Source organism: Bombina bombina, chromosome 6, assembly GCF_027579735.1.
Source record: "Bombina bombina isolate aBomBom1 chromosome 6, aBomBom1.pri, whole genome shotgun sequence".
Taxonomy (NCBI): domain Eukaryota; kingdom Metazoa; phylum Chordata; class Amphibia; order Anura; family Bombinatoridae; genus Bombina; species Bombina bombina.
Window position 1 is genome coordinate 705,048,574 of NC_069504.1, and position 15,759 is coordinate 705,064,332.

The window sequence follows — 15,759 nt, forward strand, 5'->3', positions numbered from 1 at the left end:
ATGTATTGAACTCAAAATTAACTGCACAGTAATGGCGCGAAAATGAGGCTCTGCCTACTACAGAGAAAGGCCCTTCCTGACTGGGAAGGTGTCTTAACAAGTGCCTGGTGCTAAAAACGTTCCCCAATGTTATAAAAGTGTGAAATTCAACTTCAAACTGCATATAATACTTAAATAAAGCAATCGATTTAGCCCTTAAGAGTGTCTACCAGTGTATAGCCCATAATAAGCCCTTTATTCTGTTTGAGACTAAGAAAATGGCTTACCAATCCCCATGAGGGAAAATGACAGCCTTCCAGCATTACACAGTCTTGTTAGAAAAATGGCTAGTCATACCTTGAGCAGAAAAGTCTGCAAACTGTTCCCCCCAACTGAAGTTCTCTCATCTCAACAGTCCTGTGTGGGAACAGCAACTGATTTTAGTTACTGTCTGCTAAAATCATAATCCTCTTTTAAACAGAACTCTTCATCTCTTTCTGTTTCAGAGTAAATAGTACATACCAGCACTATTTTAAAATAACAAACTCTTGATAGAAGAATAAAAAACTACAACTAAACACCACAAACTCCTCACCATCCCCGAGGAGATGCTACTTGTTCAGAGCGGCAAGGAGAATGACTGGGGGGGGCGGAGCCTGGGAGGGACTATATGGACAGCTCTTGCTGTGTGCTCTCCTTGCCTTTCCCTGTGGGGGAGGAGAATATCCCACAAGTAATGGATGACGCCGTGGACCGGACACACCAATGTTGGAGAAATATTACACCATGTTTAGATAAATGTGTAGTAGATTGTAAGAGATGGAGCAATCTTATAATCAATATTTCTGCTAGAGTAATGTTAATTAAAACAATTATATTCCCCCGAATACTATATCTGCTGCAAAATTTACCTATTATAATAACACAGAAAGATTGTATTAGGTTTAACAGGATGTGTAATAGTTTTATATGGGCAGGAAGGAAAATAAGATGCTCAAAAGAAATAACAACTCTTCCTATTAAAGCTGGAGGACTAGCACTCCCGAACCTCCAAGCATACAATTTAGCCGCATTGGCGAAATATGCGATAGATTGGATCATAGAGGGGAACTATGTATCGTATGGGGAACTAGAAGCAGAAGTGTGTGCTCCTTACTCGATGAAGGCACTTTTGCATTGTGAGACTAAGAACCTTCCAAAAAGGATTAGACAGCAGCTAGTGTTTAATAATATAATAATGGCATGGCATAAATTGGGCAAAGGAGTAGGAGTAAATACCCTTAAATCAAGTCATCTACCAATCATAGGGAATCCTAAGTTTAAACCAGGATGCAGTGAAAATGGAGTTTTTCATAGATGGCGAAGGAAGGGGCTGATTAATATGATGCAACTCGAGGATAGTAGAACCCATATAGTAAAATCATACGATGAACTAAAAGAGGAGTATCAGTTAAAGAACACAGATTTCTTTGCTTACCTACAAGTTAGGCATTTTCACAACGAGTTACAAGCTAAATATGGCAATGATTGGTCATTAGGAGGGTTAGATGAAATTATTACGGGATTTGCACAAAAGAAATATGCAATTAGTTTGATCTATAATTTTATAATGAATTATAAAATAGACACACATTTACAGACCCTCCAAGGGAAATGGAGGAAAATGCGGGTTACAGTGACAAGGGAAGAACTAGTAGATAGTCTTAACACTGTAATCAGGACCACCAAGGTTACTACCTGGAGAGAATCACATTTTAAAGTAATTAATCAATTGTATATTACACCTAGTAAAATAACGAGATGGTACAGGAACATGGATATAGTTTGCTATAAATGTGGAGCTAAAGAAGCAGATCTAGAGCATTGCTTATATTTATGCCCAAAAGTTTGACAGTTCTGGCAGCAAGTACAATACTGGCTAAACAAATGGTTAAACCCAAAAGTGCAAATAAACAGCAAAATGATTATGTTTTTATATCAGGTGACAGATTGGCGAGAGAATGCAAGTCTTATTAACACAGCAATCCTACAAGGTAGAGTACTGATTCTAGGAAAGTGGAAAGACTCAAAAGCTCCCAGTATTAAACAATTTGTGAAGGGGATGAAAAATCAGATAATCTTGGAACAATATGACATTCAACCGGGTGCTAAGAAACATATAAAAAGGTTTTTCTACAAATGGCTGAGTATAATAGAAGCTGAGTCGGTAGATGTTCAACTTCAAATTATTAAACCTCTAATTAAATCAAAGATAGTGAAAAATATGATCTATAAGGGAGAATTACCGAGCTCTCGGAGCAATAGGCTGTAGGATGCTAGCCCCCCCCTCTATCTATCTATCTGTCTTCCCCGCCCTCCTATCCCCTACCCCTCTGAGCGCATCAGACGTAAAGCCCTCCAAGTTTCGGTATCAGTAGCCTCCGGGGTTGAGTTTTGAATGGTCGATATGGTTCCCTTTCTCTGTCCATAGGGAATTTATTTACCTTTAGCTGCTTTGCTGTTTCAATGAAATGTGACTTATGGTTTTCTCTGATTGTTATGATTATTCGTATAATCTCAGCAGATGTTTGAGTTATTTTTTTTTTTTTTTTCCTTTCTTTTTATGTTTCTTTTTTATTAATATATGTTGTTTATGTAACTGATGGGGTCAAGTAAAGAGGGCCTCCAGAGAAAGATGTATATTCTGTTTATGGTAGGGGGCAAAGGAAGTATATTTTTTATATAAGAAGCTTTATTCACATGTGCTTTGAGAAAATGATCTTTGACCCCCCAATGTAGTCGATGTATTTGATGTATTTGAATGTACTTAAATTTATTTAAATGCACTTCAATTTATGTATACTTATGAAAATATATAAATCAATAAAAAGATACTTAAAAAAAAAAAAACATACGATGTCTAAAACATAAATAAAATTAGAGAGGGAGACTAGACAAGCATGAATGAAACCTCCTTTTTCTCTTAAAGACAGAAATGTGAAGTAACTAGTGTGTCGGCCACTCTGGGACCAGTGTTATCACAAATGTTATGACATCTGGAAGTTACTTAGGGCAACTATATGGACATACACGTGTGTGAGAGGCTGAATGTTGCGTAAAATATTGAGGGAAGGGATACAACGGGCAAAAGCTGCTTATATGATAGGGGTGTATGGGGGGAGGGCGTGTCCTCGCCCCAGCTTAGATATTTTTCGGGAAGCAAGAATACCATGGGTGGTTGAGGTTATATAGAAATCTTGGATCTTATCTTAAACAAGGAAGTTATGCCACTATAAATAAGTATAATTGTTTATGTCTCACCGGAGTTATGTTAGTGAATCTGTATTCGCCTTAGTCATGGAATATGTGAAGTGGTTTACTCCCTGCCACTAAGCTTAAGTCCATAGAGGATTGAGATAGCTATAATCTTTTATTTACATTGTGGGGTATGTTGTGTCAGCTTGTAGTGATCAGATTGACATAATAATAGATAAGCCGGACAAAGTAAAACCTTTCAGGCTCTTCTAGGCTATGTTCAGGTTGTAATTTCTAGGACTTCAATAGGTGTATATATGTAAATATATAGATTCGCCAGTGCATATAGATTTAGGTGAGGGTGTAACCATGAATTTTGTAAGCAATGATGAGTAGTTAAGGTATGCAAAAGTTAATCAGGTGCATATATGTTAAGGTAAGTGGACTACTATAGAAACCTATGTAAAGTGACTATTCATAGAGGTAAACAGTGAGTCTAGGAGACAAGTTAGTATATATGCTGACAACAACGCATCCTCACTACAGTAAGTAGCCCCGGATGATATATTAATAAGTGGATAAGTATACTATGTGACAACTCCAAAGCCAACATGAAGGCGAATATGTCAATTTAGGTTAGTTGAAGCTAATTGGGTTAAGGTTTATATGTACTATGGCAGAGGAAGTTAGGAAATTGGTGAGGTGAAAGATCCCCTTACTTGAGAAATATGTAAGTACAAGAATTTATGCCTTACTATGATTAGAATGTATAAGCTTCAGGAGACTAGGGGCTCAGATATGGTATGGACATTGTGTATTATGTCTGAGACTACTGGTGGTTAACTTGATATATGTGAGAAGGACACCTTGCACTAATGAAATAGCTAGCGATGTTAGTATATATGGTTGCATGAGATAGAGTGGACATAGAAAAAGACATAGAGATTGCAGCATAGGGTATAAAGCCTCCTTAATATGGATAAAATTGTTGTAAGAGGGATTCTTTTAGTAGAAACAATACATATAGTAGGTATGTCTAGGGTATTCAATCCTGGCTATGTTCCTTATTGGGTATCTATTAACAACTCTCTGGGCAGTCACAGGAACTGTGGAGCATACATACACATAGAGATGGGTAACAACAAAATAAAGAGGATATGTATAATCAATAAAACATTATTGAGAATAAAGTCCAGTGTTCTATTTCAAAATGAGGTTAAAGCAGGGTAATATTTATGAGCATAACAGGAGGGTGAACAAGAACCTCATAATAAACAGTTAGTAGTGGCAGAACAGTCAACCAACCCCTCTCTTTAGGAATTGAACAAAGGTGGAAGCACGGTAGGATAGGGAGCCAGACAACATGTAGGGAGACCATATGTCAGGAAGGATCCCTTGGCCGTAATACAAAGAGAATTGTAAGAGGGTAAATAATCTGTGTTTTGTGGGTGTCAAAGCTTCCACACTACTTATGCGACAATGAGCGTTACTCTGCTCCCTCTGTGCGTCAGGCGCCTGTTCCATGTTCCTCCATTCTCCAACCGGAATCTCAACCTGCACCCGGTGGCCGGCCGCTCCATCACGGGCTTCGGCTGAGAGGAACTCCACATGTAAGTCCGTAGTCCAAACGGAGGTGCGACGTCTAAGCTGAGTGCAGGGGAACATTGGTTCACTAATGAGGCAGAGGGTTCCTTGCTGCATCGATAGGTCTCTCATCCCTAGCTTGAGCTCTGCCTTGGGAGGGGTAGAGTATGGACTGGTGTTTGCGGTGTCATGTAGCAGGTCATTCTTCTTGCTATCCGCCATCTTGATCGCCCCATCAGTTCCCTTTTCTCTTGCAGTTTTTAGAGAGATCTTCATAACCACGGCGTATCTGAATGGAAAAGTCCTCCTCCATGTGTAGGTAGTTAGGGTAATATCCGCTTAAGAATTGCTTCACCCTTTAGTAAACAAAAGAACTAGGTACCGCTCTACCCGGCTAGCACTCAAACCGGGAGAGGGGGGAAGATGGTTCTGTGAAGTGGGCCGCAGTAATCCGTCTTAGGTGATCAGAATGACATCCTCTGCTTGGTAGTGTCACTATGAAACTGGTATCTCTGGAATCAGGATTGACTCCTCGTGAGGCAGACAAAATTATTATGCCCAAAGATGTAAATATAATTAGAAAAGACGCTGGTTCTTCGAGTCAAAATCAGAGCTATGTAGTTATGCGTCTTAACATGGCTGCGGCTTGGGACAATGTAGGTGTCGGCGATGTCGGGGGCAGCAGATTAGGGGTTAATAAGTGTAAGATTAGGGGTGTTTAGACTCGGGTTTATGTTAGGGTGTTAGGTGTAAACATAAAATGTGGTTCCCCATAGGAATCAATGGGGCTGCGTTACGGAGCTTTACGCTGCTTTATTGCAGGTGTTAGGCTTTTTTTCAGCTGGCTCTCCCCATTGATGTCTATGGGGAAATCGTGCACGAGCACGTACAACCAGCTCACCGCTGACTTAAGCAGCGCTGGTATTGGAGTGTGGTATGGAGCTCAATTTTGCTCTACGCTCACTTCTTGTCTTTTAACGCCAGGTTTATAAAAACCTGTAATACCAGCGCTGTAGGTAAGTGAGCAGTGACAATAACGTGCAAGTTAGCACCGCACCCCTCATAATGCAAAACTCGTAATCTGGCCGTAAATTAAGAAAGAGAATGCAATTTTAAACAACTTTCTAGTTTACTTTTATTTTCAATTTTGTTTAGTTCTCTGGGCATCCTTTGTTAAAGAGTAATCATACGTAAGCTAAGGAGCGTGCCATCTGCCAACAGTGCTTGCAACAATGTTTATAGCAATGATATACATATGAGTAAACTGCTGTCATAGAGTATCTGTAGTATTCTATTGCAACAATGTAGGTAACTATGTATAACATTGCTGGAAACAAACACTGATACAGATAGGTAAAAAGACACATGCAGGCTCCTGAGCTCACCTAGGATTACTAGATAATAGAAGTAATTAGAATGTCGTTTAAACATTCATGCTTTATTCAATTAGCGCTGCAGAATCTGTTGGCGCGCTACAAATAACCGATAATAATAATAATCCACATAAAGGGATTGTAAATCCTAGTGTTTGTGAAACGCTAGGATTTAAAACTGGATCAAATAAAGGGGACTTTCAGTCATATAAAATACTTCATGCTGAAAGCTGCTTTATTTGTCCAAAGCGTTCACTGCACTAAGCTGCTCAAGCAGCCCATGACAGAACGCTATTTGTTGTGAAGTGACGTTTCCACCTCTTAGCAAATAGCCGTGTGTTCCAACTGGCGCCAAGCCGGATAGCCCGCACGGCTATTGGCTAAGAGGTGGAAATGTCACAAAATAGCGTTCTGCCGTGGGCTTCCTGAGCAGCTCAGTGCGGTGAAAGATTCCAACAAATAAAGAAGCTTTCAGAATTAAAGTTTTTATGCTTCATGACTGAAAGTCCCCTTTATTTGTTCCAATTGTAAATCCTAGCGTTTCACAAACGCTAGTATTCACCATCACTTTAAGCGCTTCCATCATACTATGCAACATATGACACAGTTGTTGGTTAGCTCAGAGGACAAGCTTGTTGGTGACAGAAGAAGGATGTCAGGACCTGGATTTTTCAAGAGGTTTATCTCTTTTTAGCAAACCTGCGTAAATTGTGCAAAACCACAGCGGTAAATTATTTTAGAACATTTCTTTTGCAAGTAGTTGTTTTTATATATATTATCAATTTAAAGTACCATTAGAAAGACAGATTGCCACATTTCTATTTATATCAACATTTATATGTTTCTTAAAACTTGCAATCCAAATCGGAATATCTGTGTTAATTCACTGTATGCAAGCTCAGTGAATTTTGGCTTTCTTCCAAAATAATGTATTAATATTGGTAAAACCATTTGAACTAAGTGTATAAACAGATAGCAGATGCACAAGTTAAAAATAACAGCTAATTAATTCATTACTAATAATGACTGCCTAATATGTTTTGAACCATTTTTCACTTAACCAATACTGTTAATAATGTGTGCAATTAACATAGTCATATCATTTTGTAATTTTATCATTAACAATTTTTCAACTTTTCGAATAGTTTATTGCAAGCATTAAAGAATATTATTTTTAAGATGGAACCAGAAAATAAACATATATCATATCCTTTTAAATTGGGAAGTCTTTTTTTAATAAAATATCAAATTTTAAAAATTCAATTAATTATGCGATAACCCAGGTTATATACTTCAACATGGCTACCGATCTTAAAAACATACTTTTTTTTATTTTTTTTAGTAAATAGATATATCAAATTGTAGCTTAACGCTTTAATTCCAGTCCACATACACAAAAATACTGATTCTGTTCCACAACTGGAACAGGAGCAATCACTCCCATGGCTTCCAGATCTTTTACACAAGCCGGGAAGGCTTTGACCTTTGAGGAATCTAGAGGGACATGAGACAGAAGGTAACTTCCTCCAGGGGGGCCTTTTGTAAAAGCGTATTCAGTACCCTGGGGAAATTTAATTTAACACACAAGAATCTTGAATCAAATTCTCACAGGCCTCCAGAAAAAGGTTTAACCTGCCCCCTAATAGAATGTCATTTGGCTTGGGGGCGGGACCTCCATGTAGACTTAGAGGTGAGTGGGCATTTTGCATTGTTTGGACTTCTTAAAATTGATGAAAGGAGCAAAAACGCTCAGTGAACCTAAACCTGCCTTTAGCTTTTTTTTATTGTTGCAGAAAAGCTGCCTTACCTCTGGTGATCTTTGCAATAGTTGCATCTAGACCTAGACAAACAAAACATTCTCTTGAAAGGAATCCCAGGTTTGTTCCATTACTTTGAAATAAAATCATAAACTGAGTCAGGTACTGGGAAGCAATTTATTAAAGGGACATAATACTCATATGCTAAATCACTTGAAACTGATGCAGTATAACTGTAAAAAGCTGACAGGAAAATATCACCTGAGCATCTCTATGTAAAAAAGGAAGATATTTTACCTCACAATCTCCTCAGCTCAGCAGAGTAAGTTCTGTGTAAAAAGTTATACTTCACCTGCTCCCAGCTGCAGGTAAAAAAAAAAAAAAAAATGAAGAAATGAACAGCAGCCAATCAGCATCAGCAGTGCTGAGGTCATGACCTCTTACTGTGATCTCATGAGATTTAACTTAACTCTCATGAGATTTCATAGTAAGCTTCCTTTACCTGATTGGTGAAATAATATGAGAGTTCACGAGGCTCATCCTTTCAGCTGTCCCAGAACAGACACACTAAAATGCTGCTTAGAAATCCTTTACAATGGGAAGTGGCTACTGAGGAACTTTTGAGGTAAAATATCTTTCTTTTTTACATAGAGATGTTCAGGAGATATTTTCTAGTCAGCTTTTTACAGCTATGCTGCATCACTTTCAAGTGTTTAAACATTTGGGTATTATGGCCCTTTAATCTTTTTTACTTTGTGCTTGTCTGTAGTATGAGTATTCTCTACTTTCAAATCCAGTAAAACTACCCGCAATAAAGCGTGTATATGCTCAAGCCATATTTTCTGCCACATCTTAACAGTGGGGTCCTGAGTTTCTCGGAAATCTTCCTCATAGGAGGTCATTTCTGATTCCAACTTACCCCTTTTCTCTGCTAGGTACTTAGATGGGTCACTCATGAGTAGGCTGACCATATTGCCGCTTTAAGAAGGAACACATATGAAAAATACATATGTGAGGGTTCTTATACAAAACCATTTCTTTAAACAGCCCTGAAAACAGCCCTGACATGTATTTTTCATATGTGTCCCTTTTTAAAGCGGCAATATGGTCAGCCTACTCATGAGGGATGTTCCTGATGAGCTTAAAGTGATGGTAAATACGAGCGTTTAAAAAAACGCTATTATTTACCATCACTAACAATAAACTGTAGTTTCAGTCATTACTTATTAAAAAAAAGGATGCTAAACTCACCATGTCTGTGCTGAGGCCCACGGCACAGCGCTTTACCAATGAAGTGACGTTTCCACCTCTAAACCAATAGCCATGTTAGGATACAGAACATGGTTAGATGACATACACAGCTATTGGTTTAGAGGTGGAAACGTCACCTCATTGAAGAAGAGTGCTTTGCCGTGAGCAGCTGGAGGCTCTGACCTTAGCACCCTTTCTTAAATAATTGATTACTGAAATTACAGTTTATGTTTAGTATGGTAAATCCTTGCGTTTTTTTAAACCCTCTGATTTACCATTATGTTAAGACCAGTGAATGATTGCCTTCTGCCCCTTGAAAGCATCTGCACTTAACTTCTAGAGGCATGGCAGTCATCAAATAAGTAATAGCATGGTGGATTATTTACATTTAGCGGACAATTCAGAAGAACTGCATTGCGAATAGCCCTGTCAGGGGCAGAACTGCAGGATCCTGTCTAGGATTAGATATGGACTCAGCGCATGTTGTGCATAGCTGAGCAGGGGAATACACCAAAACCTCCTTACAAAGCAAAACATGACATGGATGGAGTTAAATTATCCCTTGATCGCCCTTCTAGGTGGTCAGACCTAAGCTGCACTAGTTTCCACAATTTAGCAAGTATAGATTGGTATGGATGAAGCAAGTATCTATGGGTAGATAGGTGCATAAAAAGTTAACCCCAAGTGGGGAATACAATAGAGGTCACTAGATGGATTTTCAAAAAAAGTCTACCGTTTCTTTAAGAACAAAACCAAAAAATACTACTGCAGGTTGCAAAGTGCTAAAGCACTAAATTACGCCAATAATTAATATGTTTTAGATAAGCTTACTACATACAAAAACTGATGACGGCTGTAATTCTGCTGTCAAGATGGCCTCCAGCACAAACTCAAATCAAGAAAGCAAAGAGAGCAGCAGCAGACATCACTGGCACTCAGTGTGTGCAAATACTGATCAAAGGTAATTTAAGAATCTCATGTAAATATGGTGACAAAATACGTTTTTATCTGTCTATTCTGCTTTTCTAGGTTTTTCTTTTATTAATAATTTGATATAATAATCGCAGGGTATATTCACCTTTAGTGTGGCCACGGATTGCTGAGGCTGTGTACCGAGGAGGCTGGTCATTGTACAGCACATAAGCCACATCCTGAAAAACAAAGAGTTAAACAAAAAGTCTAATGGGCAGTTTACAATGGAGAAATCTGTTGTTAAAGGGACAGTAAACCTTAAAAAACATAATTTATGCTTACCTGATAAATGTATTTCTCTTGTAGTGTGTTCAGTCCACGGGTCATCCATTACTTATGGAATATATTCTCTCCCCAACAGGAAATTGCAAGAGGATCACCCAATCAGAGCTGCTACATAGCTCCTCCCCTCACATGTCATATTCAGTCATTCGACCAAAACAAGACGAGAAAGGAGGAACCATAGGGTGCAGTGGTGACTGAAGTATTAAATAAAATTTAGATCTGCCTTAAAAAGACAGGGCGGGCCGTGGACTGAACACACTACAAGAGAAATAAATTTATCAGGTAAGCATAAATTATGTTTTCTCTTGTTAAGTTTGTTCAGTCCACGGGTCATCCATTACTTATGGAATACCAATACCAAAGCCAAGTACACGGATGATGGGAGGGACAAGGCAGGCACTTAAACGGAAGGAACCACTGCCTGTAGAACCTTTCTCCCAAAAACAGCCTCCGAAGAAGCAAAAGTGTCAAATTTGTAAAATTTTGAAAAAGTGTGAAGCGAAGACCAAGTCGCAGCCTTGCAAATCTGTTCAACAGAAGCCTCATTCTTAAAGGCCCAGGTGGAAGCCACAGCTCTAGTGGAATGAGCTGTAATTCTTTCAGGGGGCTGCTGTCCAGCAGTCTCATAGGCTAAAAGTATTATGCTACGAAGCCAAAAGGAGAGAGAGGTTGCCGAAGCTTTTTGACCTCTCCTCTGTCCAGAGTAAACGACAAACAGGGAAGAAGTTTGACGAAAATCTTTAGTTGCCTGTAAATAGAATTTCAGGGCACGGACTACATCCAGATTATGCAAAAGTCGTTCCTTCCTTGAAGAAGGATTAGGACATAATGACGGAACAACAATCTCCTGATTGATATTTCTGTTAGAGACTACCTTAGGTAAAAACCCAGGTTTAGTACGCAGAACTACCTTGTCTGAATGAAAAATCAGATATGGAGAATCACAGTGTAAGGCAGACAATTCCAAGACTCTTCGAGCCGAGGAAATAGCCACCAAAAATAGAACTTTCCAAGATAAAAGTTTAATATCAACGGAATGAAGGGGTTCAAACGGAACTACTTGAAGAACTTTAAGAACCAAGTTTAAGCTCCACGGAGGAGCAACAGTTTTAAACACAGGCTTAATCCTAGCTAACGCTTGACAAAAAGCCTGGATGTCTGGAACTTCTGCCAGACGCTTATGCAAAAGAATAGACAAAGTAGAAATCTGTCCCTTTAAAGAACTAGCTGATAAGCCTTTTTCCAAACCCTCTTGGAGAAAAGACAATATCCTTGGAATCCTAACCTTACTCCACGAGTAACTCTTGGATTCGCACCAATACAGGTATTTAGGCCATATCTTATGGTAGATTTGTCTGGTAACAGGCTTTCGTGCCTGTATCAAAGTATCAATAACTGACTCGGAGAAACCACGCTTTGATAGGATCAAGAGTTCAATCTCCACGCAGTCAGTCTCAGAGAAATTAGATTTGGATGATTGAAAGGACCTTGTATTAGAAGGTCTTTCCTCAAAGGTAGAGTCCATGGAGGACAAGACGACATGACCACTAGGTCTGTATACCAGGTCCTGCGTGGCCACGCAGGCGCTATCAGGATCACCAATGCTCTCTCCTGTTTGATCTTGGCAATCAGTCGAGGGAGCAGAGGAAACGGTGGAAACACATAAGCCATGCTGAAGAACCAAGGAGCTGCTAGAGCATCTATCAGCTTCGCTCCCGGGTCCCTGGACCTGGAACCGTAAAGAGGAAGTTTGGCATTCTGGCGAGACGCCATGAGATCCAGATCTGGTTTGCCCCAACGATGGACCAGTTGAGCAAATACCTCCGGATGGAGTTCCCACTCCCCCGGATGAAAAGTCTGACGACTTAGAAAGTCCGCCTCCCAGTTCTCCACTCCTGGGATGTGGATCGCTGACAAGTGGCAAGAGTGAGACTCTGCCCAGCGAATTATCTTTGAGACTTCCAACATCGCTAGGGAACTCTTGGTTCCCCCTTGATGGTTGATATAAGCCACAGTCGTGATGTTATAGCAAACAAATTTTCACAGTAAATGTATTAAGTTAGGAGAGCATTGCACCCACTTGCAAATGGATGATTAACCCCTTAAAACCCAAACGGTTTTTATAAGCAAAAAAACTTTATTATTATAGTCAAAAAACCACTGTGACAGGTCTGCTGTGACTGATTACCTCCCTCAAAATGACTTATGAAGTCCCTTAAGCTGTCTGGAGACGACCCGGGTCAAGCAGAAGGAAGCAGGAAGACAGAGCCTGAATTTTTTACTGCGTCAAAAGAGCGCTAAAATAGGCCCCTCCTACTCAATATTACAATATTGTGAGTGTCAGTTAACTGTTTCTATGCAGTAAATATTGTCAGCCATGTGGAAAAATTTTATGCCCCAACAAGTTTTATCACCAATGTACCTCACAAAACGAATAAACATGCCAGTAAAATCGTTTTAAACATCCCTTTTTTAATGAGCTTGTATCTCTATTGATAAGCCTGATACCAGTCTTCCTACTGCATTTAAGGCTTATAACATCACTTCAGTATTAATAGCATTTTCTCAGTCAAATTCCATTCCTTAGAAAATTACTTTACTGTATATATTTAAATCAGCCTGTTAACAGTCACTCTCACTGTATTAAAGGCTTTTACTTACATTACATCGGTATCAGCAGTATTTTCTTAGTCAATTCCATTCCATAGAAAAATAATTTACTGCACATACCTTGTTTGCAGGGTTCCCCGCACGCCATTCCCTTCTGAAAGTTACCTCACTCCTCAGAATATGCGAGAACAGCCAGTGGATCTTAGTTACTGCCGCTAAGATCATAGAAAACGCAGGCAGATTCTTCTTCCAAATACTGCCTGAGAATAAACAACACACTCCGGTGTCATTTTAAAATAACAAACTTTTAATTGAAGTATAAAAACACCACAGAACCTCTCACAACTTCCTATCTTTTCAGTTGCAAGAGAATGACTGAATATGACATGTGAGGGGAGGAGCTATGTAGCAGCTCTGATTGGGTGATCCTCTTGCAATTTCCTGTTGGGGAGAGAATATATTCCATAAGTAATGGATGACCCGTGGACTGAACACACTTAACAAGAGAAATAACAGAATTTATGTTTACCTGATAAATTACTTTCTCCAACGGTGTGTCCGGTCCACGGCGTCATCCTTACTTGTGGGATATTCTCTTCCCCAACAGGAAATGGCAAAGAGCCCAGCAAAGCTGGTCACATGATCCCTCCTAGGCTCCGCCTACCCCAGTCATTCGACCGACGTTAAGGAGGAATATTTGCATAGGAGAAACCATATGGTACCGTGGTGACTGTAGTTAAAGAAAATAAATTATCAGACCTGATTAAAAAAACCAGGGCGGGCCGTGGACCGGACACACCGTTGGAGAAAGTAATTTATCAGGTAAACATAAATTCTGTTTTCTCCAACATAGGTGTGTCCGGTCCACGGCGTCATCCTTACTTGTGGGAACCAATACCAAAGCTTTAGGACACGGATGAAGGGAGGGAGCAAATCAGGTCACCTAAATGGAAGGCACCACGGTTTGCAAAACCTTTCTCCCAAAAATAGCCTCAGAAGAAGCAAAAATATCAAACTTGTAAAATTTGGTAAAAGTGTGCAGTGAAGACCAAGTCGCTGCCCTACATATCTGATCAACAGAAGCCTCGTTCTTGAAGGCCCATGTGGAAGCCACAGCCCTAGTGGAATGAGCTGTGATTCTTTCGGGAGGCTGCCGTCCGGCAGTCTCGTAAGCCAATCTGATGATGCTTTTAATCCAAAAAGAGAGAGAGGTAGAAGTTGCTTTTTGACCTCTCCTTTTACCGGAATAGACAACAAACAAGGAAGATGTTTGTCTAAAATCCTTTGTAGCTTCTAAATAGAATTTTAGAGCGCGAACAACATCCATATTGTGCAACAAACGTTCCTTCTTTGAAACTGGTTTCGGACACAGAGAAGGTACGATAATCTCCTGGTTAATGTTTTTGTTAGAAACAACTTTTGGAAGAAAACCAGGTTTAGTACGTAAAACCACCTTATCTGCATGGAACACCAGATAAGGAGGTGAACACTGCAGAGCAGATAATTCTGAAACTCTTCTAGCAGAAGAAATTGCAACTAAAAACAAAACTTTCCAAGATAATAACTTAATATCAACGGAATGTAAGGGTTCAAACGGAACCCCCTGAAGAACTGAAAGAACTAAATTGAGACTCCAAGGAGGAGTCAAAGGTTTGTAAACAGGCTTAATTCTAACCAGAGCCTGAACAAAGGCTTGAACATCTGGCACAGCTGCCAGCTTTTTGTGAAGTAACACAGACAAGGCAGAAATCTGTCCCTTCAGGGAACTTGCAGATAATCCTTTTTCCAATCCTTCTTGAAGGAAGGATAGAATCTTAGGAATCTTAACCTTGTCCCAAGGGAATCCTTTAGATTCACACCAACAGATATATTTTTTCCAAATTTTGTGGTAAATCTTTCTAGTTACAGGCTTTCTGGCCTGAACAAGAGTATCGATAACAGAATCTGAGAACCCTCGCTTCGATAAGATCAAGCGTTCAATCTCCAAGCAGTCAGCTGGAGTGAAACCAGGTTCGGATGTTCGAACGGACCCTGAACAAGAAGGTTTCGTCTCAAAGGTAGCTTCCAAGGTGGAGCCGATGACATATTCACCAGATCTGCATACCAAGTCCTGCGTGGCCACGCAGGAGCTATCAAGATCACCGACGCCCTCTCCTGATTGATCCTGGCTACCAGCCTGGGGATGAGAGGAAACGGCGGGAACACATAAGCTAGTTTGAAGGTCCAAGGTGCTACTAGTGCATCCACTAGAGCCGCCTTGGGATCCCTGGATCTGGACCCGTAGCAAGGAACTTTGAAGTTCTGACGAGAGGCCATCAGATCCATGTCTGGAATGCCCCACAGCTGAGTGACTTGGGCAAAGATTTCCGGATGGAGTTCCCACTCCCCCGGATGCAATGTCTGACGACTCAGAAAATCCGCTTCCCAATTTTCCACTCCTGGGATGTGGATAGCGGACAGGTGGCAGGAGTGAGACTCCGCCCATAGAATGATTTTGGTCACTTCTTCCATCGCTAGGGAACTCCTTGTTCCCCCCTGATGGTTGATGTACGCAACAGTTGTCATGTTGTCTGATTGAAACCGTATGAACTTGGCCCTCGCTAGCTGAGGCCAAGCCTTGAGAGCATTGAATATCGCTCTCAGTTCCAGAATATTTATCGGTAGAAGAGATTCTTCCCGAGACCAAAGACCCTGAGCTTTCAGGGATCCCCAGA

At 40.1% G+C, this 15,759-nt stretch overlaps 1 protein-coding gene across 2 annotated transcripts in view; it reads right to left on the reverse strand.

Annotated features, from left to right (window-relative positions):
• DNASE2 (deoxyribonuclease 2, lysosomal) overlaps positions 1 to 15,759 on the reverse strand; it is a 195,601-nt gene that overhangs the window by 75,856 nt on the left and 103,986 nt on the right. For both annotated transcript variants that reach the window (XM_053717847.1, XM_053717848.1), the window contains exon 4: positions 10,257 to 10,329. In XM_053717847.1, the coding sequence (XP_053573822.1) occupies positions 10,257 to 10,329 (73 nt within the window). The remainder of the gene's footprint in view (positions 1 to 10,256; positions 10,330 to 15,759) is intronic.